Source organism: Mobula birostris, chromosome 5 (assembly GCF_030028105.1).
Source record: "Mobula birostris isolate sMobBir1 chromosome 5, sMobBir1.hap1, whole genome shotgun sequence".
NCBI classification, from domain to species: Eukaryota; Metazoa; Chordata; class Chondrichthyes; order Myliobatiformes; family Myliobatidae; genus Mobula; species Mobula birostris.
Genome location: NC_092374.1, coordinates 32857648 through 32883606, shown reverse-complemented (window position 1 = coordinate 32883606; position 25959 = coordinate 32857648). Strand labels below are relative to the sequence as shown.

At 42.4% G+C, this 25959-nt stretch overlaps 1 protein-coding gene across 2 annotated transcripts in view; it reads right to left on the bottom strand.

The window, feature by feature from the left end:
* Nucleotides 1-25959, bottom strand: part of serinc5 (serine incorporator 5) — a 93523-nt gene that overhangs the window by 7348 nt on the left and 60216 nt on the right. Inside the window, exons 5-11 of one of the 2 annotated variants that reach the window (XM_072257819.1) lie at nt 14559-14652; nt 12509-12720; nt 8802-8897; nt 8574-8700; nt 7324-7393; nt 5419-5458; nt 1818-1965 (exon numbers count right to left, since the gene is read on the bottom strand). In XM_072257819.1, coding sequence (XP_072113920.1) covers nt 1818-1965; nt 5419-5458; nt 7324-7393; nt 8574-8700; nt 8802-8897; nt 12509-12720; nt 14559-14652 — 787 coding nt within the window. The remainder of the gene's footprint in view (nt 1-1817; nt 1966-5418; nt 5459-7323; nt 7394-8573; nt 8701-8801; nt 8898-12508; nt 12721-14558; nt 14653-25959) is intronic. The other variant, XM_072257820.1, reaches the window with a different exon arrangement.

Here is a 25959-nt window from a genome sequence, read left to right as displayed (position 1 = left end):
GAGTTCTTTGAGGAGGTGACCAGACATATAGATGAGGGTAATGCAGTGAATGTGATCTATATGGATTTTAGTAAGGCATTTGACAAGGTTCCACACGGTAGGCTTATTCAGAAAGTTAGAAGGCATGGGATCCAGGGAAGTTTGGCCAGGTGGATTCGGAATTGGCTTGCCTGCAGAAGGCAGAGGATGGTGGTGGAGGAAGTACATTCAGATTGGAGGATTGTGACTAGTGGTGTCCCACAAGGATCTGTTCTGGGACCTCTACTTTTCGTGATTTTTATTAACGTCCTGGATGTGGGGGTAGAAGGGTGGGTTGGCAAGTTTGCAGATGACACAAAGGTTGGTGGTGTTGTAGATAGTGTAGAGGATTGTCAAAGATTGCAGAGAGAAATTGATAGGATGCAGAATTGGGCTGAGAAGTGGCAGATGGAGTTCAACCCGGAGAAGTGTGAGGTGGTACACTTCGGAAGCAAGGGATCTCGGGGTACATGTCCACAGATCCCTGAAAGTTGCCTCACAGGTGGATAAGGTAGTTAAGAAAGCTTATGGGGTGTTAGCTTTCATAAGAGTCGCGATGTAATGATGCAGCTCTATAAAACTCTGGTTAGGCCACACTTGGAGTACTGTGTCCAGTTCTGGTCACCTCACTATAGGAAGGATGTGGAAGCATTGGAAAGGGTACAGAGGAGATTTACCAGGATGCTGCCTGGTTTAGAAAGTATGCATTATGATCAGAGATTAAGGGAGCTAGGGCTTTACTCTTTGGAGAGAAGGAGAATGAGAGGAGACATGATAGAGGTGTACAAGATAATAAGAGGAATAGATAGAGTGGATAGCCAGCGCCTCGTCCCCAGGGCACCACTGCTCAATACAAGAGGACATGGCTTTAAGGTAAGGGGTAGGAGGTTCAAGGGGGATATTAGAGGAAGGTTTTTTACTCAGAGAGTGGTTGGTGCATGGAATGCACTGCCTGAGTCAGTGGTGGAGGTAGATACACTAGTGAAGTTTAAGAGACTACTAGACAGGTATATGGAGGAATCTAAGGTGGGGGCTTATATGGAAGGCAGGGTTTGAGGGTCGGCACAACATTGTGGGCCAAAGGGCCTGTACTGTGCTGTACTATTCTATGTTCTATGTTTTCCCAACAACTTCACTTTGTGTTATAAACATAAAAGAGAGGAAGCATTTCACTATTACCCACAGTGATTACTATGTGTTTTGTGCTCATTCTCCTCTTTGCTGTTAAGATATTGTTGAAAATGGCTTTTTTTTGCCATTTTGAACAATATCTTCACAGCACAAAGCAGAGAATGAGCACAAAACACAGGGTTATCGCTGTGAGTGATGCACAAAGGTCTGGCTCTGATGACTGCTGCAGACAAACTGCCGCCAACAGAGTCCCACTCAGGGTACGTGAGGTCACTGCTCAGAACCGCCTCTGGTGCGCAGAAGCCTGGGAACCCTGTGGAATTTTCCATTTGTGGTGTCATTTCAGCACTCAAGTAAAATTTCTGATTTCAGACGTTTTCTGATAAGGGGTGCTCAACCTGTATTTTGATTCAAGATAGTTAAATGGAAGGAGCACTGATGATCAGTTCATTATTTTCTAATCATATGTCTAAAGTAGTGAATGACAGAGTTGCCCTGACAGCTCCCTAGGTTTGTTCTGGGTGGGGTAGGGGTGTAAAGGTGTTTAATGTCCTATCTGCTCCTTACTGAAATTATATGCAACAAATGCAATGGGAAACCAGTAAAGCATTGTATAAAAGGATATTTGTAATTGCTTATAATGCAGAAACTGAGCACCGTTTACTTACTCAAACCAGTTTGTCAAAGTCATCATGACATACAGGGATCCAAGAAAAAAGATAAAGTGGAAGAAGGAGTAACTGTACACAACAGCTTGCTTCTCATTGTGAACCACCTTCTGGGTTCCCTTTTCATCGCCATCTATTTCATAGTTACCTGCCACATAAAGGTCAAGAGAAATTGAATTTCATATTCACACTTGCTGCACAAATTAAGTAACAATACGTTTCGATGTACATGTGATAAATAAATCTGAATCCCAACCTGATCTGTTTGGATGGCTTGCAAACAAAAGCTTTTCACTGCAACACACACAATGCCAGATTTGCAGCATCGGCAGATTTTCTCATGTTTGTGCTGTTCCACTGTATCTTGGTGCATGTGACAATAATGAGCCAATTTCCAATCCACAAAACAAAGGATACAGATGCACAGAGCAAATTCCTATCCCTACACTATCACCCATTTGAAATTACGGAGTCTTTCCGCAACTCTAAAGTGATCTGCAACAAGGAACACTAGGGGGTTACCGGCTAGTGTTCAACCCCAGGTCGCAAATGGGAGTTCAGATAAAGGTGACAAAGAATCTGAAGTGAGGAATCAGAACAAAACCAAGGAAAACTGATTACCAAGATATCATTCCACATTGCTACCCGGCTGACCAAATCCTGGAGTGGTTCAACCTCCATCCTGGATCATTTGTAAACTCTTTTTTTGGGGGGAATGGAATGGGGTTTGCTGGAGAGCAAGCACCATCTCTAAAAGGGGGAAAAAAAAGTGTGTAAAAATTCTATTTATCTTGTATATATGCCACAACTTACTCACTGTGGCATAAATTCCAAAGAGTTGGGATGTGGCAATGTGTAAATTTTAGAAGGAACATAGCTGTTAAAAATACTGCAACTTGTGATGTTTCCAATAAATTAGGAGTATCTATAAATGGGTTTCCCACTGAAAAATATAGTTCAAGGGAATGGGAAAATTAGTTTATATTTGAATATTTATAGGTTACGCTGACAAACCTAGTGTGGCTAGACCTCATAGCTTGTAATACAGAGAATGGAGGGATATAGCCCATATTCAGAAAGAAAGGGGTTCATTTAACTAGGTATCAGTAGATTAATTAGGTTAGAAACATAGAAAACCTACAGCACAATACAGGCCCTTTGGCCCACAATGCTGTGCCAAACATGTACTTACTTTGGAAATTACCCATAGCCCTCTATTTTTCAAAGCTCCATGTACCTATCCAAGAGTCTCTTAAAAGACCCTATTGTATCCGCCTCCACCACTGTCACCAGCAGCCCATTCCACACACTCACCACTCTCTGCGTAAACTCCTCTGTACCTACTTCCAAGCACCTTAAAACCGTGCCCTCTCGTGTTAGCCATTTCAGCCCTGGGAAAAAGCCTTTGACTATCCACACGATCAATGCCTCTCATCATCTTATACACCTCTATCAGGTCACCTCTCATCCTCCGTCGCTCCAAGGAGAAAAGGCCGAGTTCACTCAACCTATTTTCATAAGGAATGCTCCCCAATCCAGGCAATATCGTTGTAAATCTCCTCTACACCCTTTCTATTGCTTCCACATCCTTCCTGTAGTGAGGCAACCAGAACTGAGCACAGTACTCCAAGTGGGGTCTGAACAGGATCCTATATAGCTGCAACATTACCTCTCGGCTCTTGAACCCAATCCCACGGTTGATGAAGGCCAATACACCATATGCCTTCTTAACCACAGTCAACCTGCGCAGGAGCTTTGAGTGTCCTATGGACTCGGACCCCAAGATCCCTCTGATCCTCCACACTGCTAAGAGCCTACCATTAATACTATATACTATCATCCTATTTGACCTACCAAAATGAACCACCTTACACTTATCTGGGTTGAACTCCATCTGCCACTTCTCAGCCCAGTTTTGCATCCAATCAAGTTGCCGCTGTAAACCCTCCACACTATTCACAACACCCCCAACCTTTGTGTCATCAGCAAATTTACTAACCCATCCCTCCACTTCCTCTTCCAGGTCATTTATAAAAATCACAAAGAAAAGGGGTCCCAGAACAGATCCCTGAGGCACACCACTGGTCACCGATCTCCATGTAGAATATGACTCCATCTACAACCACTCTTTGCCTTCTGTGGGCAAGCCAGTTCTGGATCCACAAAGCAAGGTCCCCTTGGATCCCATGCCTCCTTACTTTCTCATAAGCCTTGCATGGAGTACCTTGTCAAATGCCTTACTGAAATCCATATACACTACATCTACTGCTCTACCTTCATCAATCTGTTTAGTCACATCCTCAAAAAATTCAATCAGGTTCGTAAGGCACGACCTGCCTTTGACAAAGCCATGCTGACTATTCCTAATCATAATACACCTCTCCAAATGTTCATAAATCCTGCCTCTCAGGATCTGCTCCATCAACTTACCAACCACTGAAGTAAGACTCACTGGTCTATAATTTCCTGGGCTATCTCTACTCCCTTTCTTGAATAAGGGAACAACATCTGCAACCCTCCAATCCTCCGGAACCCCTCCCGTCCCCATTGATGATACAAAGATCATCGCCAGAGGCTCAGCAATCTCCTCCCTCGCCTCCCACAGTAGCCTGGAGTACATCTCATCTGGTTCCGGTGACTTATCCAACTTGATGCTTTCCAAAAGCTCCAACACATCCTTTAATGTCTACTTGCTTGAGCATTTCAGTCCGCTGTAAGTCATCCTTACAATCACCAAGGTCCTTTTCCCTCTCAGCCCCTGATCAAGAATCTATCAACGTTTGCTGTAAATATACCCAATGGTTTGGCCTCTTGTTGTCTGTGGCAATGAATTCCACCTTTGGCTAAAGAAATTCCTCCTCTTCTTTGTTCTAAAAGGACGTTCTCCTACCCTGAGGCTGTACCCTCTGTTTCTAGAGGAAACATCCTCTCCATGTCCACTCTGTCTAGGCCTTTCAATATTTGATAGGCTTCAATGAAGAACCCCCCCTCCACCCCGCAATTCTTCTGTACTCCAGCAAGTACAGGTCCACAGCCATCAAACGCTCCTCATACATAATCACTTTCATGATGAACAAGTTTTAAACATACCCAAAAATGCAGCCTTCTTGCCATTCCAAAAAAATTGCAAGATTCACATAAGTAATGGAGCAACTGATCAACACCTGCACAGTACTGGAAATGGTCTGTAACCTAATGTAATCTGCTTATGTTTCTGGATAACACCAGACCTGGAAATGGACACCCCACTGGTTATTTTTCATCACTACACTTCGCACACTCTGAATGTTTAACCGCAAGCAAAGCGTTCCAGCAAAAAGCAGTCTAAATAAATTCTCAGGTGGGGGGGGGGGGGATAAAGGAATCACCAGGAGATGATCTACAGTGGGAGGCTGAAATGGTCGTGGGCATGAAAAGAAGGTAGGTGACATTGCATGTGTTGCTCTTGATACAGAGGTGAGATATTCACTTTCGCTGCCTTTCTGGGAACAGGAACACTTCCTCGCCATAAACCAGGCAACTGGCTTGACCTGCCCTCCTCACCCCTTTACCACTCCCAGCTCCAGTGTCTGTACTATGGTAATGGAGGCTAGAAACTTGCCTTCTTCATCTGGTAAAAAACAGAAGCAGCACCGAGCTTCCTGTAAAACAAAAAGAAGTCACGTTGAATGCAACATTTAGAAAGCAGGGCTTTTGTTGTGTAGAACCAATTCATCCAAATGCAGAGTTTTGTTCAAAACAGTTCTTCCCTCCTTCCAGGATACATGTGCAGCAGGAAAGCAATGGACAATTCTACATCAATTGATCTTATGCCCGATAAGTTGCCTTTCATACACAAAACCATTTTTTTTGTTATTTTGTCACATGGGTCTGTCAGATTTATGCAAATCTCTGATCAAGTGAAGAATCTTAAACCATATTTAAAGGACCCATAAGAAAAAACACTATAGACATTTTCGTGACTCTATGACATCATGGAACCCAAGTGAACCCTTATCCACATCCATCCTCAAAACCACAATACCCCAAAAGTTCTTAATGCCTATATTTTGAACTGGGAAGTAAACAAGAACAGATTGCTAGAGTTCAACACTATGACAAAGTAAAGAGTTATGGCAGTAGCTGCAATGATTGCAGCCATTCAGGAAGGCAACCCATAACTATCCTCAGAATAGAAACATAGAAAACCTACAGCACAAAACAGTGCCGAACACGTCCTTACCCGAGAAATTACCTAGGGTTACCCATAACCCTCTATTTTTCTGAGCTCCATATACCTGTCCAGGAGTCTCTTAAAAGGCCCTATCATATCCACCTCCACCACCATCGCCGTCGGCCCATTCCACGCACTCACCACTCTCTGCGTAAAAAACTTACCCCTGACATCTCCTCCGTACCTGCTTCCAAGCACCTTAAAACTGTGCCCTCTCGTGCTAGACATTTCAGCCCGGGGAAAAAGCCTCTGACTATCCACACAATCAATGCCTCTCATCTTATACAGAATAAGAGCTCGTCTTATTACTGCAAACCAGAACCATTTGATAATGAGCTTCACTTTCATACTGTAGTCATCTCCGGTGTTAGTATATAACGAAAATAAACAATATAGCCCTTTATTCAAACATACTTCAAGTGACTGTAATGCCAGGGTTATTGCTTAAATGCCACTGCTGACAAATTGCTCCTCACTTTCAATCCCATATTACAGACTTTATTGCACAAACACGGCACGCAACAGCAGCTGCAGTTTCAACAAACTCAATCTCACCCGGTCTAATTTGAATGCCTTCAGAGAAGTTTAGACCAAAACACTGTGTACACATGAAATTAAATATTTCCACCTAGTCCTCAAGGTAAATATTTTATAGGGAACAGGCTAATAAATTCCATCAAAATAATGTCAAAGATTTCTTTTTAAAACACACATCAATACTAGATTGTCACCATAAACTTGTCCAGAATATTTTTTTTTAGCAATACAAGTTTACACAGCAGGAACAGCAAAGTGGACTACACTCGATTTTTCAGAGTTGCATATTTTTCTGAACCAATTCACTTTTAAGACAAGCAAAGGAGAGCAAATTAAATCCAACTCACTTTGGCCCACTTGTTAAAATTTGGTTAAAAACCAGTTGGTCTTTCCTAAAAAGGATGCTAGGACAATTTTTCTAAAGTGAAGCAAACAGTTTATTTTTAAACCAAAATCTCCTAGTGTTTGCCATTATAATTTCAATACAGGATACCTTTCTAAACATGTCAAAAATCCGATCTTGGTATTTTAACAGAAGCTTATGTTCTGTTGGATTAAAACCTTAGCTCCATTAAATGGCTGGTGCATTTCTCTATAAATATTAACCATATAAAAAAATATGCCAGGCGTAAAGTATGTATACAGGGTAAGAAGATGAGTAAGTGTTGGAACACTCAACCGGCAACGAACTAAAATCAACTGATGCACCGCCTAAGACGTGTTATTTTTACTCTGGCTAATGAAATAAATACTCACAGTTGGTTTAGCAGCTGAGGTGCTGCTCACCCCCAGGGTTATTGAGCTGGAACGTGTTGTAGAAGTTAGACTAAAAATGCGAATGGAAAAAAAAAGGCATTAAAAACTGGAGCTGCTCAAAGAACTATTTGGGAAGCCCACTTGGGAGACCATTTATTACAGATACCAACAGAACAACGTGTTTCCCACCCATCCACTCTGATAGGCTCCTTGGCTATAAGGGCATCAGTAGATTAAGAATAAAATGTTTTGCCATTCATCCATGTTATAGAGTCATACAGCAGGGAAACAGGCCCTTCAGCCCATCTGGGCTATGCTAACCACAGCATTCTCCCAACTGGGCCTAGTTGCCCACATTTCAGCCCAGAGCTCTCCAAGTCCTCACCCTTTCACATGCCTCTCCAATGCTGCATTCGTCCTGGCCTCAATCACTTCCTCTGGTAGCTCATTCCAAATTCTTACCATCTTATGTGTAAAGAAGCTATTTCTCAGGTCCTTAAATCTCTCCCCTCTTATCTTGTATCTATATCTTCTAGTTTTGGACTCCCCAACCTTGATGAACAGACTGTGAGTCACCCCATTGATCTCAGCTAGATCCTGTCTAATGCCTTCAAAGTTGACCTGCTCTAGTTCATGACAGTAACCTGTGCTTTTTGGGTTACTTATTTAATTGGGTTCTGTTTATCTAGTTTTAGGACTTGTGTGAAGATCTGATCACACTTTAGATCATATTCATGCAGAAACAGAGAAAATTCTACAAGGTTCACAAACTTTCTAGAACTACTGTAAATTCTGTAAGATCCTCCCAAATCCTTCTTCCCTCCCTTAAAATAATCCTAAACTTTTTCTCTTGGGCCAAGTCTCTGGTTGTCTGTGCCATTATACCCTTATGTGACTTGCTTGATAACTTTCCTGGCATATTCCTTTACATTAAAAGCTCTGTATAAATGGAAACAGCTGTTGTGGCAAAAAGCGGCTTCCCTGCCGTGTGGGTGTTACTTTGTGTCTTGATTGACCCTCCATATCTTTAAGTGTCCTGTTAGCAAAACACTCCTCTAAGTTCTGGCTAAACGGCAAGAGATGCTGGAATGCAAATGTGGTCGTGCTTGAAGCTGGCAGCCAGTAGAGTACTTGGCCTGCTCGGCTTTCCCTATGAATTGCTGAATATTAAGACGATCAGTCCCAGGACTATAACACCATCCAGATGTTGGCTTATTTGCTCTGAAAAGCAAAGTGCGGGATCAACATACCAGGCATACAGGACACAGCCATACATGATTATGGCTCCCAGCACAGACACAAGCTTGTCATCTGTTTGAAGACCGTTGCCCAGGAGTTGTGGAATGCATATTGTGGTGTTGATTCCATCCTTCATAACTGATGAGAAATTAAAAACATTCAATTCCTCTAAATGTCACAGACAACACTTTTAAAGCAGGATTTGCAACGATCATTTTTTTGCCAAAATGTATGCTTACTATATTCTGCAGGTGTGTTGGCCAGTGACGAGAAAGTGAGATACATCACGTAACAGCTGATTACTCCAGACTGCAGGAGACCCGAGTTTGGCTGATCTGAAACAGAAAGCAAACAGAGCACTTTAAAAAAAAGAAGTTACTAGTAACAAGTGGTTAATTTGTAAAACAAAGCAGCTTTCATTAACTAAAACAAAATCCTATTCAAAATTGCCATCTGCTCACAGTTGCACTGGAGTTGGAGACGTGTATGTAAATTCAAAGCATTTTTAATTAACTCACAATTCACTAATGAGGCAGTGCTAATAAATAGACTTGCCTAGAAAACTTCAACAAAGTAACCACCACCAAGAATACAAGTAAGATCCAGCCTTCATTCTCTCAATACATTTTATGAGCTTAGATGTTACAGAAGGGCTCAGATTTTACAGCGAGAATAATTCAAGTCATAATTGTTCTTCAGCAAACTTGTTGACCCTCATTTTGTCCTTTTAATTCAATCAAATATTTCAAAATACAGTGTGTGTTAAACAAGATAGCAGCTGCTGAAATCTCTCACAGCCAATGGCCAACAGTTATGACAGCAAATGCAATGAGAAGTTCTTGCCACAGAAATAACTGGACCTCCAAAAGGGAATTTTCCTTGTTTGTCGTCATTGCTTTTGCAGCCCACAGCAAAATCTGGCACCAGCAGCTTCACCAGGCCATCTGATCAGATAATAAAAGTGACTAAAAATAAAAGTACTTCAAGAGCTGCTTGGTATGCAAACACTCCAGTGGGACTTTGCCACTAAACAAAATGCACAATTAGTGAGAGAAGATTTGACAATTTCTGATTTATTTAATGATTTTGCATAAAGACTATGTTGAGTGAATAAAAAAAACTTCTTCTCACGGTGAGGTTGAAAAGACAAAAAAAAACTGAAGTACTTTTGAAAACAAATGTGAATGCATAACATGCATGCCTTTAGATGCCAGGTGTGTGGAGATTTAATGCTTAAGTAAATTCAATTGTTTGATTTTCCAGTCAAAATTGTACTTGAACATTTTGAACTGAAAATACAACCAGTTTGCAATATTGAACATTCAGTTAATAGGCCATGGAATCTCTGTTCCTCTTTCTGGCAGTGAAACAAACAGTTAAGTCCAAGGTTCAATAGTTAGCTGTGCTGAAACGGAAGTAAAGCACATGCTATCAATAACTAGTTATCTGGGCTACAAAAACAGTAAAAAAAAAGCAACAAACCACAGATGCTCCTAAATCAGAAAAAACATCAAATTTTGCACTGTGAGGCACTAGGTAAAGGGTAATTCTCTCAGCAAAAGTATGTTGATTTGATTACCTGCATTTACTGACAGAGCTCAAGCACAAATAGCTGTCCCCCAGAGGTCAGAGCGGGAAGCTCTGGAACACATTACAGCACAGGTAACAACCTCTTTGGGAGAGCAAGTTGAAGGTGAAGCGTGTGGGCAGGAAGAGAATGCTGGAGGCACAGCAAGACCAAATAGTTGGGTGTTTGCAGGTGGGATGCCTTTGCATACCATCTACTCTTTCTGTAACCATATAACAATTACAGCACGGAAACAGGCCATCTCGGCCCTTCTAGTCCGTGCCAAACTCTTACTCTCACCTAGTCCCACCGACCTGCACTCGGCCCATAACCCTCTATTCCTTTCCTGTCCATATATTTATCCAATTTAACTTTAGACGACAACATCGAACCTGCCTCAACAACTTCTGCTGGAAACTTCTGTAGCTCGAAAAAAATTAAGTATTCTTATTTCCAAACTCGCGAAAAAAAATCCATTCAGACACTGCATTATTATGGGTGACCATGCTTGCCTCATCCTTAACAGTATCACAAAGCATACATAGTTAGATATTTTCATCTTCTTAGGCTTTCCCTTTCCTTTATTTTCATGTGACCTGGTTCCATTTTTCAAGAAATGCTCAGGATTGTCACCAAGTGCTTCCCTATTGGACAACCACAACCACAACCACAATCTTCCACAATGCCCAAGAACAGCTCATCTTCACCTCTTAAACATTTCTTCCTTTGTGAATGGTGAAGCACTGTGGACTGAATCATGAACAAATTTGCCACAACACAATACAATTAGCCTTGCAATTTGACAGCAATGATGGAAAGGATTTTTTGTTTAAATTTAGGGGGAGGAGTAGACAACTTGCAGAGCAATTGGGAAATGCCCAGGGAACGGACCAACAAAACACACAAAAAAAAGATGAGGCATATACCAGACATCCAGTGAAAGGCAAGGTCATCCTGTAACAGCAGCCGGACTGGTTTAACGTCCTCTACAATAAGCCATCTGGCCCACTTCCATCTCCTCTAAATGCAGCCCATTGATAATAATGACAAGTGTTGTTATCAAATACCATGACAGCTGAAATAGCAAAGCCTGGCTGAAATAGGAGATGGCAAAATACAGAAAGAAAAGAAAATCTGCTTGCCAATATTATCGATGATAAGTACAGGATAGTGGAAAAGTTAAAAGTTAAATCAATAAAGTGAAAAGAAAGGAAAGAGCAAGAACAAACAAAAGCAAAATAGGTGCAGAGAGAAAGAATCCAGCCAGAACGTGTTTGCTTCAATACTTGCTTTTGGTACGGGGACAAATGAAAACACAATATTAACACGTTAAAGTATAGAAAGTTTAGATCAACTATTTACTAATGAGGAACAGTCTGAAAATATATTTTATGCATACTTAGAAACTTAACAATTTTCAGCAGTTAAAAGCAAGTCAGTCACGTATCAGTCCTGGTTAAGTTCAGAGCATCTTTGCAGCAGAGGTTATCTAGCACCCCCCCCCCCCCACAAAGTCCTGCTTGTTTTACGAAAAAGAATCCCATTCCCTGTCTCCTCCTCCCCCAGTTTGAATCAGCTATCTGTCCTGTACCCATCGAATTTCTTTCTGAATATAATTCAATCATCTGCTTTCGTCACCCTTTCAGGTTGTGTATTCCAAATCACAACCTCATGTCAACTTTAGATCTTTTAGTAATCACCTTAAATAAGGCTCTTGATTCTTTTGTCAATGAAGCAATTTCCCCACTTCCTTTTTTGTAAAAATGTTATGATTTAGAGCTCTTCTATTAAACTGTATCTCGATTACGCACTGCTTTAAAGAACACAAACTCTACAAAGATAAAAATAAATTCCCTTCCCCTCACCTTGTATTCCCCACTCTGGCCTCTCACCTGCCTATCTCCTCCCTGTGGGTCGTTTTCTCCTATAGTCTACTCTTGTGTCCTATCAGATTTCTTCTTCTCCAGCCGTTTATCTGTCCCACCCACTTAGCCTCATCTATTACCTTCTGGCTCTCCACCTTCCTCCTCCCCCAACTTTTTTTTATTCTGGCATCTCCCCCCTTCCTTTTCAGTCCTGATAAAGGGTCTCGACCTGAAACGTCGACTGCTTATTTATTTCCATGGATGCTGCCTGACCTGCTGAGTTCCTCCAGCATTTTGTGTGTGTCACTTTAGATTTCCAGCATCTGCAGATTTTCTCCTCTTTATGTCCTGTCAATCCAGTCTGCCCTAATAACTGAAACCCCTCATTCCTGTGAGGGTGTTTTACAGATACACCCCAAGAATTTCCTCATGCAGGTCAGTTAATAACACAGACGGACATTTTTTAAAAATCGTAAGAAGAAATGCTAGTTTCGAACATTGGAGTCAAACTCACATTTCTGAACACAGGGTGTGATTGCTACCATGGAGACAATGAAGCAGAGACCAGTGTTGACACCCAGTAGTATCTTGTTTAACTTGCATCCATCAGGGTGGGTATAAAAGATCACCATTAGGACAACAGCAAGTATGGCGACCAGGTACAAAATAAACGTAACCAGGGCCAACGCAACATACCAGCATTTGTTTTGTGCAGTTCCAGCCCACCTATTATCAGACAAAAACAGGACACATGGTCAGTGGTCTTTTTAAATAGCACACAAGATGACAATGCTCATACATTATACCACACAAGACAGTGGTGCCAAGTTTTGCAGTGTTTCCAAGCATAGGACATTCACTTGGTTGGTAGCTTTAGTTACACATGGTACTAGTCCCATTTTCAAAATGCCACATCTGTACTGGCCTGAAACTTTTAACACAATCATAGTGCCATATAACACAATGGAAGGTGTTCTCAGTGCAAAGCACTTGGCTGTTCTGGGACTGCTTGGTTGCAAGGGGCAGCGTATCTGCCACAAGCTGGTCAACAACGATAAAGCCAAGGTGGCTGGTAGCCATGTCACCAAACAGCGCAGCACATTACAGGCTTTTTGGCCCACTATGCTGTGCTGACCTTTTAACCCACTTTATACGACCATAAGATACAGTATAGGAACAGAATTAGGCTATTTGGCCCATCGAGTCTACTCTGCCGTTTCAACATGGCTGATCCAATTTTCCTCTCTGACCCAATCTCCTGCCTTCCCCTTGTATCCCGTTATGCCCTGACCAATCAATAATTTATCAGCTTCTGATTGAATATACATAAAGACTTGACCTCCACAGCTGCCTATGGCAATGAATTCCACAGATTCACCACTCTCTGGCTAAAGAAATTCGTCCTCACCTTGGTTCTAAAAGGATGCTCCTCTATGCTGAGGTTGTGTCCTCTGGTCTCAAGCTCTCCCACCATAGGAAACACCCTCTCTACATCCACTCTGTCAAGGCCTTTCACCAATCAATAGGTTTCAGTTAGGTTATCTAACCCTTCTGTCCAACATTGCATACACTGGATGAATTCCTTCATCAATAACTATTTGGAACTAATAGTTTTATAGTACTATAGTACTACTTTTTACTGTTGGACTTCGGCCACATTCCACCGAGATACAACACTTGGCGGCACGGGAGGTCATTCCTGCCTGTGGCCATAGAACGTGCAGCTCCTCCCGTGGAGGGTCAGACACCCTGAGCCAATAGACTGGTCCTGGACTTAATTTCCATCTGACCTAGTTTGCATTTTGTTGTTTGATTGTTGGGGGTTTTTGTATTGCTATATTTACGCTCTATTCTTGGTTGGTGCGGCTGTAACGAAACCCAATTTCCCTCGGGATTAATAAAGTACATCTATCTATCTATCTACTATTGGTCGTGTTCTAAATTATTCTGTATTTCATTTAAATATGCAATTTGTTACTCAGTTTGTCTTTTTTTAATACCTTTTTAAACTATTTTCATGAAACTCTGGTCAATTGGGGCAATCACTTTATTGGGCCAAAATGTACAAGTCCCGATGTACCCCAACTAACTGGAATCCACCATACCAGTCCCCAGCTGATTGAGAATCTCCCAACATTTGGCCGGCAATGCCGAGTGGTTCAACCATTTTTATTCTCTCCATTTTAAACTACATGGTACCATGGAGTGGCTGAACAGTCATTCCAGGGGCAGTTCAAGTCTGGGTCACAGACTTCCACATTGCTCAGTTTGACCAGCATGTGGCTCAACCCAAAGGCAGAATATTTCCTCCCCTGAAGGAAATTGGTGAACCAGATGGGCTTTCGCAACAATCCAGTAGTGAAGAAGTCTATTAAGAAAATTGATTACAAAGTTAAGCTTTTATATCAAGTTCAAGAGTGACAAAGACTTCAGTTTCATATTGGATTAGATTTAAAAAAAACACTAGTTATAGAAGTTAGAGAGGTAACTTGGGAAAATGAATTGGGAAGTTAGATTATGTTTGCCATTCAGAGATTCACGGTTCCTAAAAACTGAGAACTCACCAAGTCTTGTTCCATTTATGTGCAAACTCCACCAGCAGTATGAGCTGGATTAAGATGAAGAGGAAGGCTCCAGCAGCAGCAATATACAACCAGGCTGTGCTCAACAAAGCAAAGCAAACTATTAGCATGCACAACGGCCAGCCCGCTGAGGCAAAACACTCACATTTTTTTTGCTTCAGAAGTATAGCATTCATTTCATCAATGTTCGGTTTACCAACTAGTTAAAACACAGTGTGGCCTGGAATTTCCCTCATCAGGTCTTTGCAGTTAAGTGCCAGATAGCCTCAATTTTGCAACTTTAGCCCTTTTATTCTGCAAATTTTTGGTTGTGGAACCCAGTAACACTACAGGACACAAGGGTTTTTATTAACAAATCAGATTGAGCAGCTAGAGGATAAACCGAGGTACATAATGAGAAATAATAAAGTGACATTAAAGTTAAAAATATACTTGATCTTAATTTTTCTTACAAAATATCAATGGTATAACTGAAATAATACCCACACTATTCTTAGTTAATCTCAACATCAAACAGATTGCTTGACAATAATTAGAATAACAATTTAAAGAATATTTATGTTGTAATGACAATACTTATATAGCTGTTACGAATTAACACATTTGACATTGTAGGGACTTTTGAAGATACCATGCAATCCCTAATGAATCACTCTCTCACTCCTGAACTGATAATCGGCTACCTCACAATCCATCACACAGGTACATGGGCAGGAGAGATTTAGAGAGCTGTGTGCAGACGAGTGCACTGGGCAACACAGAACGATTGAGTTGAACCAGAAGGCCTGTTTGCATGCCAAGTACCTGCATCATTTTCTCATTTTTGCTTTCTGCCGCAATAGGTCTATAGTGGACGTAATCTCACAGGCTATCTACTCTTACTTGGAGCACCTAGCGCCAATGCCATATTTACGCTTGCTGACGACACTGCTGTTGTTGGCTGAATTAGAGCTGGTGATGAATCAACATATATAGAAGGGAGATTGAAAATCTGACTGAGTGGTACCACAACAGCAACTCCTCGCTCAATGTCAGTAAGACCAAGGAGATGATTATTGACTTTAGGAGGAGCAAATTAGAGGTCCATGAGCCAGTCCCCATCAGGGGAAATCAGAGGTGGAGAGGGTCAGTGAAGCACCTTCAATAACTCCAAAAGACTGAAGTAGGGCAAATACTGAAAGGCTTTTATTCGCAGTAAAACGTGACCTCCATGCTGAGTGTCTGCCCCTGGTCTGAGGGGGAGAAGCAGGGCGAAATCGCCTTTATTCAGGGATCTGTGGGAGATGGTTTACCACAGTCAGCAAATTTAAATTCCTCTATTATTATCTCACAGGACCTGTCCTGCACGCAAATGCAAGTATGAAGAAAGCAAGGCAGTGCCTCTACTTCATTAGAAGTCAGCATGACATCTAAAACTCTGACAAACTTCTATAGATGTGTAGTGGAGAGTATATCGAGTGGTTGCATCACAGCCTGGAATGGAAACACCAATGCCCTTGAATGGAAAATCCAACAAAAAGTAGTGGTGATGGCCTAGCCCATCAGGGGTAGAGCCCTCCCAGCATTGAGCACACCTACACGGAGGGCTGTTGCAGTAAAGCAGCATCCATCATCAATGGCCCCCACTAGCCAAGTCATGCTCTCTTCTCACTGCTGCCATCCAGAAGGTGGTTCAGGAGCCTTGGGTCTCACACCACCAGGTTCAGGGACAGTTATTACCCCTCAACCATCAGGCTCTTGAATCAAAGAGGATAACTTCACTTGCCCCATCACTGAATTGTTCTCACAACCTGAGAGCTCACTTTTAATGACTCTATCATGTTCTTGATTTTTATTGCTAATTTATTATGATAATTTATTTTATCTTTTGTATTTGCACAGTGTTTGTTTGTCTGCCCTTTTGGGTGCGGCCTTTCATTGAATTTACTGAGTACGTGTGCAAGAAAACCAATCTAAAGATTGTGTAAAGTGGTTTATACTACTTAGATAATAAATTGACTTTGAACAATCTGCTGTTTAATCAATTACAGCTCAGTGTTCAGAACTATCATCTCCTCAGTATTAACCACCAAGCTTATAAACATGGGCCTCTGTATCACCCTTTGCATCTGGAGCCTTGACTTCCTTATCAGGAGATCAGAGTCAGTGCAGAATGATGGTAACATTTCCTTGATGACTATCAGCACTGGAGCACCATAAGCAGACAGGCTTAGCTCACTGCCCTACTCTCGCTATACTCGCAACTGTGTGGCTAGGCATAGCTCACACAACATCTAGAAATTTGCAGATGTTGTTGGTAACATCTCAGAAGGCAATGAAGTGGTGTGCAGGAGTGTGATAGATAAATCGGTTCGATGGTGTCACAACAACCTTATACTCAACCTCAGCAAAACCAATGAGTTGATTGTGGACTGCAAGTTAGGAGAACACACACCAGCCCTCATTGAGGGGTCAGAATTGGGAAGGGTGAGCACCTTCAAATTCCTGGGTTTCAACATCTTAATTGATCAGTCTGAGTCAACACATTGATCCAATCCCAAACAAAGCATGCAAGTAGCTCTACTTCATTAGCTTGATAAGATCTGATAACATCAAAGACTGGCAAATTTCTACATATGCACAGTGGAGAACAGCATTCTGGCTAGTTGCATCATGACCAGGTATGAGGCTCCAATGCACAGGATTGCAGAACAGGCTGCAGAGGGTTGTAACTGAGCCGATCCCATCACTGGCACAATCCTCTGACCATCAAGGACAACTTCAAAAGATGATGCCTCAATGAGGCAGTATAGATCAAGGACCCTCACCCTCTGGGACATGCCCTCTTCCTGCTATTAACAACAAGGAGGAGGTACAGGAGCCTAAAGATACACTCAATGATTCAGGAACAGCTTCCCCTCCATAATCAGATTTTTGAAATGTCTATAAACACCACCTCATTATTCCTTTATTTGCATTATTTAGTAATTTATAGTAATTTTGTCTATGTAGCATATAGTTTGCCACAAAACAAATTTCATGTCATGAGATAATAAACCCAATTCTGATTTTATTTCAGATTTCCAGCATCTGCTGAATTTTGTTTTACAGCAGCGAATGGTCACCACCTACACAGTTACTTTTTGAATTACTGCTGAAGGTGCCACATAATCAGGGTACTCCCACAGGAATCTTGGGTTGAACATACCATGTCCAATGACCCAGGGGCACACATATATTAGCAGACATCCCACCCTGCAAAAACTCATTTCAGGGAGGTAGCACCATCAATTTGCGGGAGACTCCTGGAACTTCCTGGACAGGTGGGATGTCTGCAATAGAGTAGTTCCTGAGCAGCTAGCCAGCTAGTTTAAATAACATTAGCTATGCTAATGAACGAATGACACCTGTGAAACTCACCTCAACATGTCTTTTACAGTCATTCGGGCAATAGAAAAGTCATTGTTGCAAACAGTGCAGTGAGCAACAGTGTCATTGTTTTTGACCCCTATTAGGCAGGGGTACACCGTAGTGTAGTCTGGGGTGACGGACGTTTTACATTTTCTTTTTTTGGATCTCTCTCTCTCCCCCCCCCCCCAAAAAAATTGATTTCCGGGACATTGTATATAATTTGCGGGCATCAGGGAGCCGTTATTAATATGCGGGAGACTCCCAGAACTTCCGGGAAAGGTGGGATATCGGTATTAGTATTTAAGGGAACGCTGCACGTCTGAGAAGTTTTTGTTGGAGAACCTGCTCTCATAATTCAGCTTTAGTACATATAGTTGCAGAAATCTTAGCAAGTTTGTTGCTGGGCATTTTGTAGATTTTGCATACTGTAGCTGCACTTTTAATATTGATGTGGGAAATGAATGGTGTGCAAATCAGGCCAAATACTTGCCTCGTGTGCAGCATCACCTGAGATGCACTCATCCAGGCAAGTGAACAGTATCCCATAAGGCACAGAAACAGAATTGGGCCATTTAACCCATAGGGTCTCCTCCATATTCAATCATTGCTGGTTTATTATCCTTCTTCATCCTATTCTCCTGCCTTCTCCCCATATCCTTTGACACCCTTATTAATCAAGAATCGATCAACCTTCAACTAAATATACCCAATGACTTGGCCTCCACAGCTGTCAATGGCAATGAATTTCATAGATCCACCACCCTCTGGCTCGAGGATAATGTGACACATGACGCCGTCCCATCAAACAGCTTGTGCTTTGCAGATATAGCAAAGATTTTGTGGGTATGAAGATACCCTGGCCTCTGACCAGCTCTTCTCACCATTTACACATTTCTGGTCAAAACTACACTGTAATCTCCTGCCTGCACACAATGAAAAGTGCTGAGGTCATGTCTGCATTTGCAAAGTGGGTGTAAATGATCCACTGCATGACCCAAGAATAAGCAAGGGAACTATGAATAATCCTTCTAAATCACATTTAAACCTTATATCATGTTACATACATTATATAACAGTATTCATTATGGGAATATGAAGTTTGAGGTTGAAAGTGAGCTATTTATTTCATGAATGCATTCACGTACTCTAAGTGAAAGAAGGGGCACCTCGTTATCTGTTTTTCTTCTAACACTGGGGAAGGAGCTCATTCAAATCTATGGTGGCTCTCAGAATAATCCCACTCCACACTTATTTCACTATAAACTATTTTGTCACATGTCCACCAACACTCCCCATTATCCTACCAGATACTACAGTACTTAAATTACCTACCAGCCATCTTTGTGATGAGGGAAGAAACTGGAGCCCTGAACTTCCCATGTGGTTGCAGGGAGAATGTGGCAACTCCATACAGACTGCGCTCAATCTCAGGATCAAAGCCAGGGCCTTGAAGTTCTGCAATAAGAACTCTAACTGCTCCTAAACATAAATGCCAAATAAACTAATTCAACTAGTCCCCCAAAATCTTCAGCCTCCACCTGAAAAAATAGATGTCAATGTGACCAGCAGGACTGTTTCACTATACCGATGTCGAAGCCCAAATTTTTCTGTTCAAGTCTCTGGAAAGGGACTTAACCTTGTCAATTTCGTACTTGGGAATGAATGTTTTTTTTCCCTCTTGACTTTTAGAGCAGGGTAGGGAGCAAAGGCACAGAGAGACTGAAATAACAAAGATGTTGCCAGGACTTGAGGAACTGAGTTATAGGGAAAGATTGAGTAGGTTAGGACTTATTCCTTGAAGCATAAGAGAATAAGGGGAGATCTTATAGATGCTTACAAAATTATAGACAGTGTAAATGCAAGCAAGCTTTTTCCACTGAGGTTTGGTGAGATTAGAACAGGGTTATAGATTTGGGAGTGAAAGATGAAATATTTAAGGGGAACCAGAGGGGGCTTTTCTTCACTTACGAGGGTGGTGCAAATGTGGAATAAACTTCCACTGGAGGTATGAATGCAGGATTTAAAAAAAGCTTGGATAGGTACATGGATGAGAAGCGTATGGAGGGCCATTGGCTGAATGCAGGGAGATGAGACCCGGCAAAAGCTAAACAGCCTAACATACACTGAGTGGAAGATTGAAATGACGAATCAGTGACATAAAGGATCAATGCTAAGCAACCAAATCAAAAAAGACACTGATTAAGTTAAAAGAAAACATTCTGTAACTATCAAGCTCACACTCAAAAAAACAACTGCATTTTCAGGGAAGTTTGACAAAGTTTGTAGTGAAGCATGTGACAAGACTAGCACAACAGGCTAAGACAGCCTTTTCGCTTTAGGATGTTGTTCTAATGAACTTAGGCAGAGCTGAGCTACTGATCGACAATTCCCCCTTTGCTTAATGTAAAGCAAAATATAGGACTACTGATTTTGATAATCTGTGCACATGGAATAATCTTCCTTAAATATAATAGCCATTCAAAAAATAACATTTTGAAACATAGCTTTCCCTCAAATCCGATCAGACTAGCATTTTGTATGGTTGAGAATTACTGCTATTTTTGTAAGCAGTGATTTAGAAATGTGCAGAGTAGACTCGCTGGGACACTGGGATGTTGCCTGATAAAGAGGTCTTTCTTATGGGGGTGGGGGCGGTTGAGGGAAACGAGGGATCAGTTTAGTCGAGAAATTGGATAGATAGGCTGATTTTGTGTTGCCTGCAGCAAAAGATGATGAGGTGATTGAAGATTGGAAGAGATATACAGAATTATAAGAGGCAAGGACAGGGCAGGATAAGACCATAAGACCTAGGAGCAGAATTAGGCCATTCAGCCCATTGAGTCTGCCCGCCATTCCATCATGGCTGATCCCGAGTCCCACTCAGCCCCATACACCTGCCTTCTCGCCATTTCCTTTGATGCCCTGATTTATCAGCAAACGATCAATTTCTGCCTTAAACACACCCACGAACTTGACCTCCACCACAGTCTGTGGCAGAGCATTCCACAGATTCACCGCTCTCTGGCTAAAAAAAATTCCTCCTTACCTCCGTTCTAAAAGGCCACCCCTCTATTTTGAGGCTGTGCCCCCTAGTTCTGGATACCCCCACCAGAGGAAACATCCTCTCCACATCCACCCCATCTAGTCCTTTCAAGATTTGGTAGGCTTCAATGAGATTCCCCCCCCCATTCTTCTAAATTCCAGTAAGTACAGGCCCAAAGCTGCCAAACGCTCCTCATATGTTAACCCCTTCATTCCTGGAATCATCCTTGTGAACCTCCTCTGGACTCTCTCCAACGACAAAACATCCTTTCTGAGATATGGGGCCCAAAACTGTTGACAATACTCCAAGTGCAGTCTGACTAGTGTCTTATAAAGGCATTATCTCCTTGTCTTTATATTCTACTCCCTTTGAAAAAAATGCCAACATTGCAATTCTTTTTTACCACAGACTCAACCTGTAAATTAACCTTCTGGGAGTCTTACACGAGGACTCCCAAGTCCCTCTGCACCTCTGATGTTTGAGCCTTCTCCCCATTTAGATAATAGTCCACACTATTATGTCATACATAACACTGTATTCCATCTGCCACATTTTTGCCCATTCTTCCAATCTGTCCAAGTCCTGCTGTAGACCTCTCCATGTGCATCAGGATCAAGAACAATGGTTTAAGGTGAAATTGAGGAGGACTAAAAGGGGACCTGGTGGAGGAAAGCTTCATTAGAGAAAAAAAAAGTTGTTGAAATCAGGAACTTGCTATCAGAGAAGGTGGTGGAATCTAGCACAGTGACTATGTGAGAGACATTGAAACAGGCACCTGAGTAAGCAAAGCAAAGAAGGAAAGAGACTCAATGCAGTTAAATGGAATTAACGCACATGGGTAAAAGGTTGGCATGGACACGACAGGCCACTGGGCCAGTTTCTATGCTGTACAACTATGATTTTAGCATGAGGTCAAAGTAAAACTTACGGACTGCAGGGAAATGTTAACTCATTAAAATTCACAGTTAACCAACATCTATACCGTATATTGACAGATGTCTCATTGTTTTCAGTTTTTTTAAATAACACAGTCACATGAAAGAGACAAAGCACTTTCTATCCTTCAGAATCAATGAACTTAAGTCACCAGCACAGCTGACAGAGAATAAGGCACCAAGAGACTCTTGTAATAGGTGGATGCAGCCCAAGAGACTAACTCTTGTGCTTTGTTGGTTCAAGTGTTTTTTTCATTCAGAAAAATAAACCCTATTATTATTCCAGAAGACTTGCATCATTGCTAGTCTATATACCACAATCACAATCCAACCAGTGGAACAAAACCAGCTCAATAACGGCAAGCTTGCACAATCCAAAATCCCTACGGGTAAGAGGAATCCTGTGTGGTTGGGCTACACAGCAATTCAGTTCTTAACTTTAACTTTAGTGTGTTCACTTACCGGGACCTGTAGCTTACCACAAAGACCATAAGATACAGAAGCAGAATTAGGCCATTTGGCCCATCGAGTCTGCTCCGCCATTTCATCGTGGCTGATCCATTTTTCTTCTCAGTCCCAATCACTTGCCTTCTCCCCATATCCCTTCATGCCTTGACCAGTCAAGATTCTAACAATCTTTACCTTAAATATACATAAAGACTTGGCCTCCATAGCTGCCTCTGGCAAGAAATTCTATAGATCCACCACTCTCATGGCTTTAAAAAAAAAAATTCCTCCTCATCTCCATTCCAAAAGAATGCCCTTCTATTCTGAAGCTGTGTCTTCTGGTCTTAAGACTCTCCCACCATAGGAAACATTCTCCCCATATCCACTCTATCAAGGCCTTTCACCATTCGACAGATTTCAATCAGAACACCAAGCAACACACATAAAAGTTGCTGGTGAACGCAGCAGGCCAGGCAGCATCTCTAGGAAGAGCTACAGTCGATGTTTCGGACAGAGACCCGTCGTCAGGACTAACTGAAGGAAGAGCTAGTAAGAGATTTGAAAGTGGGAGGGGGAGGGGGAGATCCAAAATGATAGAAGACAGGAGGGGGAGGGATGGAGCCAAGAGCTGGACAGTTGATTGGCAAAAGGGATATGAGAGGATCATGGGACAGGAGGCCTAGGGAGAAAGAAAAGGGGGAGGGGGAAAAAAGCCCAGAGGATGGGCAAGGGGTATAGTCAGAGGGACAGAGGGAGAAAAAGGAGAGTGAGAAAAAGAATGTGTGTATAAAAATAAGTAACAGATGGGGTACGAGGGGGAGGTGGGGCATTAGCGGAAATTTGAGAAGTCAATGTTCATGCCATCAGGTTGGAGTCTACCCAGACGGAATGTAAGGTGTTGTTCCTCCAACCTGAGTCTGGCTTCATCTTTACAGTAGAGGAGGCCATGGACAGACATATCAGGATGGGAATGGGATGTGGAATTAAAATACGTAGCCACTGGGAGATCCTGCTTTCTCTGGCGGACAGAGCGTAGGTGCTCAGCGAAACGATCCGTAGTCTGTGTCGGGTCTCGCCGATATATAGAAGGCCACATCGGGAGAGATGCTGCCTGGCCTGCTGCGTTCACCAGCAACTTTTATGTGTGTTGCTGACAGGATAACAGGAGTGAAGGTAGGACCGATTAGAGATAAAGGTGGGAAGATGTGCCTGGAGGCTGTAGAAGTGAGCGAGGTCCTCCATGAATACTTCTCTTCGGTATTCACCAATGAGAGGGAACTTGATGATGGTGAGGACAATATGAGTGAGGTTGATGTTCTGGAGCATGTTGATATTAAGGGAGAGGAGATGTTGGAGTTGTTAAAATATATTAGGATGGATAAGTCCCCGGGGTCTGACGGAATATTCCCCAGGCTGCTCCATGAGGCGAGGGAAGAGATTGCTGAGCCTCTGGCTAGGATCTTTATGTCCTCGTTGTCCACGGGCATGGTACCGGAGGATTAGAGGGAGGCGAATGTTATCGCCTTGTTCAAAACAGGTAGTAGGGATAGTCCGGGTAATTATAGACCAGTGAGCCTCACGTCTGTGGTAGGAAAGCTGTTGGAAAAGATTCTTGGAGATAGGATCTCTGGGCATTTAGAGAATCATGGTCTGATCAGGGACAGTCAGCATGGCTTTGTGAAGGGCAGATCATGTCTAACAAGTCTGATAGAGTTCTTTGAGGAGGTGACCAGACATATAGATGAGGGTAGTGCAGTGAATGTGATCTATATGGATTTTAGTAAGGCATTTGACAAGGTTCCACACGGTAGACTTATTCAGAAAGTTAGAAGGCATGGGATCCAGGGAAGTTTGGCCAGGTGGATTCAGAATTGGCTTGCCTGCAGAAGGCAGAGGGTCATGGTGGAGGGAGTACATTCAGATTGGAGGATTGTGACTAGTGGTGTCCCACAAGGATCTGTTCTGGGACCTCTACTTTTCGTGATTTTTATTAACGTCCTGGATGTGGGGGTAGAAGGGTGGGTTGGCAAGTTTGCAGACGACACAAAGGTTGGTGGAGTTGTAAATAGTGTAGGGGATTGTTGAAGATTGCAGAGAGACATTGATAGGATGCAGAAGTGGGTTGAGAAGTGGCAGATGGAGTTCAACTTGGAGAAGTGTGAGGTGGTACACTTTGGAAGGACAAACTCCAAGGCAGAGTACAAAGTAAGTGGCAGGATACTTGGTAGTGTGGAGGAGCAGAGGGATCTGGGGGTACATGTCCACAGATCCCTGAAAGTTGCCTCACAGGTAGATAGGGTAGTTAAGAAAGCTTAGGGGGTGTTAGCTTTCATAAGTCAAGGGATAGAGTTTGAGAGTCGCGATGTAATGATGCAGCTCTATAAAACTCTGGCTAGGCCACACTTGGGAGTACTGTGTCCAGTTCTGGTCACCTCACTATAGGAAGGATGTGGAAGCATTGGAAAGGTACAGAGGAGATTTACCAAGATGCTGCCTGGTTTAGAGAGTATGCATTATGATCAGAGATTAAGGGAGCTGGGGCTTTACTCTTTGGGAGAAAAAGGATGAGAGGAGACATGATAGAGGTGTACAAGATAATAAGAGGAATAGATAGAGTAGATAGCCAGCGCCTCTTCCCCAGGGCACCACTGCTCAATAAAAGAGGACATGGCTTTAAGGTAAGCGGTGGGAAGTTCAAGGGAGATATTAGAGGAAGGTTTTTTCACTCAGAGAGTGGTTGGTGAGTGGAATGTGCTGCCTGAGTCAGTGGTGGAGGCAGATACACTCATGAAGTTTAAGAGACTACTAGACAGATATATGGAGGAATTTAAGTTGGGGGGTTATATGGGAGGCAGGGTTTGAGGGTCGGCACAACATTGTTGTCCAAAAGGCCTGTACTGTGCTGCACTATTCTATGTTCTATGTTGCTTGAAATTCCAGCGTCTGCAGATTTCCTTGTGTCAATGAGAACACCCCCCTTTCTTCTGAATTCCAGTGAATACAGGCCCACAGCCATCAAACACTCTTCATATAAGAAGCCATTCAATCCTGGAATATTTTTCCTGAACCTCCTTTGAACATGCTCCAGATTTAGTACATTCTTTCTAAGACAAGAGGCCCAAAACTGCTCACAGTACTCCAAGTGAGACCTCAGCAGTGCTTTATAATGTCTTATCATTACCTCCTTGCTTTTATACTCTGGTCCTCTTGAAACAAGTGCTAACATTGCATTTGCCTTCATCACTACAGACTCAACCTGCAAATTAACCTTGTGGGGAATCCTGCACAAGGACTCCTCAATCCCTTTTCACCTCAGCTTTTTGTATTTTATCTCCATTTAGAAAATAGTCAACCCTTTCATTTCTTCTACCAAAGTGCATGACTATACATTTGGTGACACTGTATTCTATCTGCCACCTCTTCACCTATTCTCCTAATCTGTCCAAGTCCTTCTGTAGCCTCTCTACTTCCTCAAAACTATCTGACCCTCTACCTACCTTCATACCATCTGCAAACCTTGCAACAAAGCCATCAATTCCATCATCCAAAGCATCAACATACAACGTAA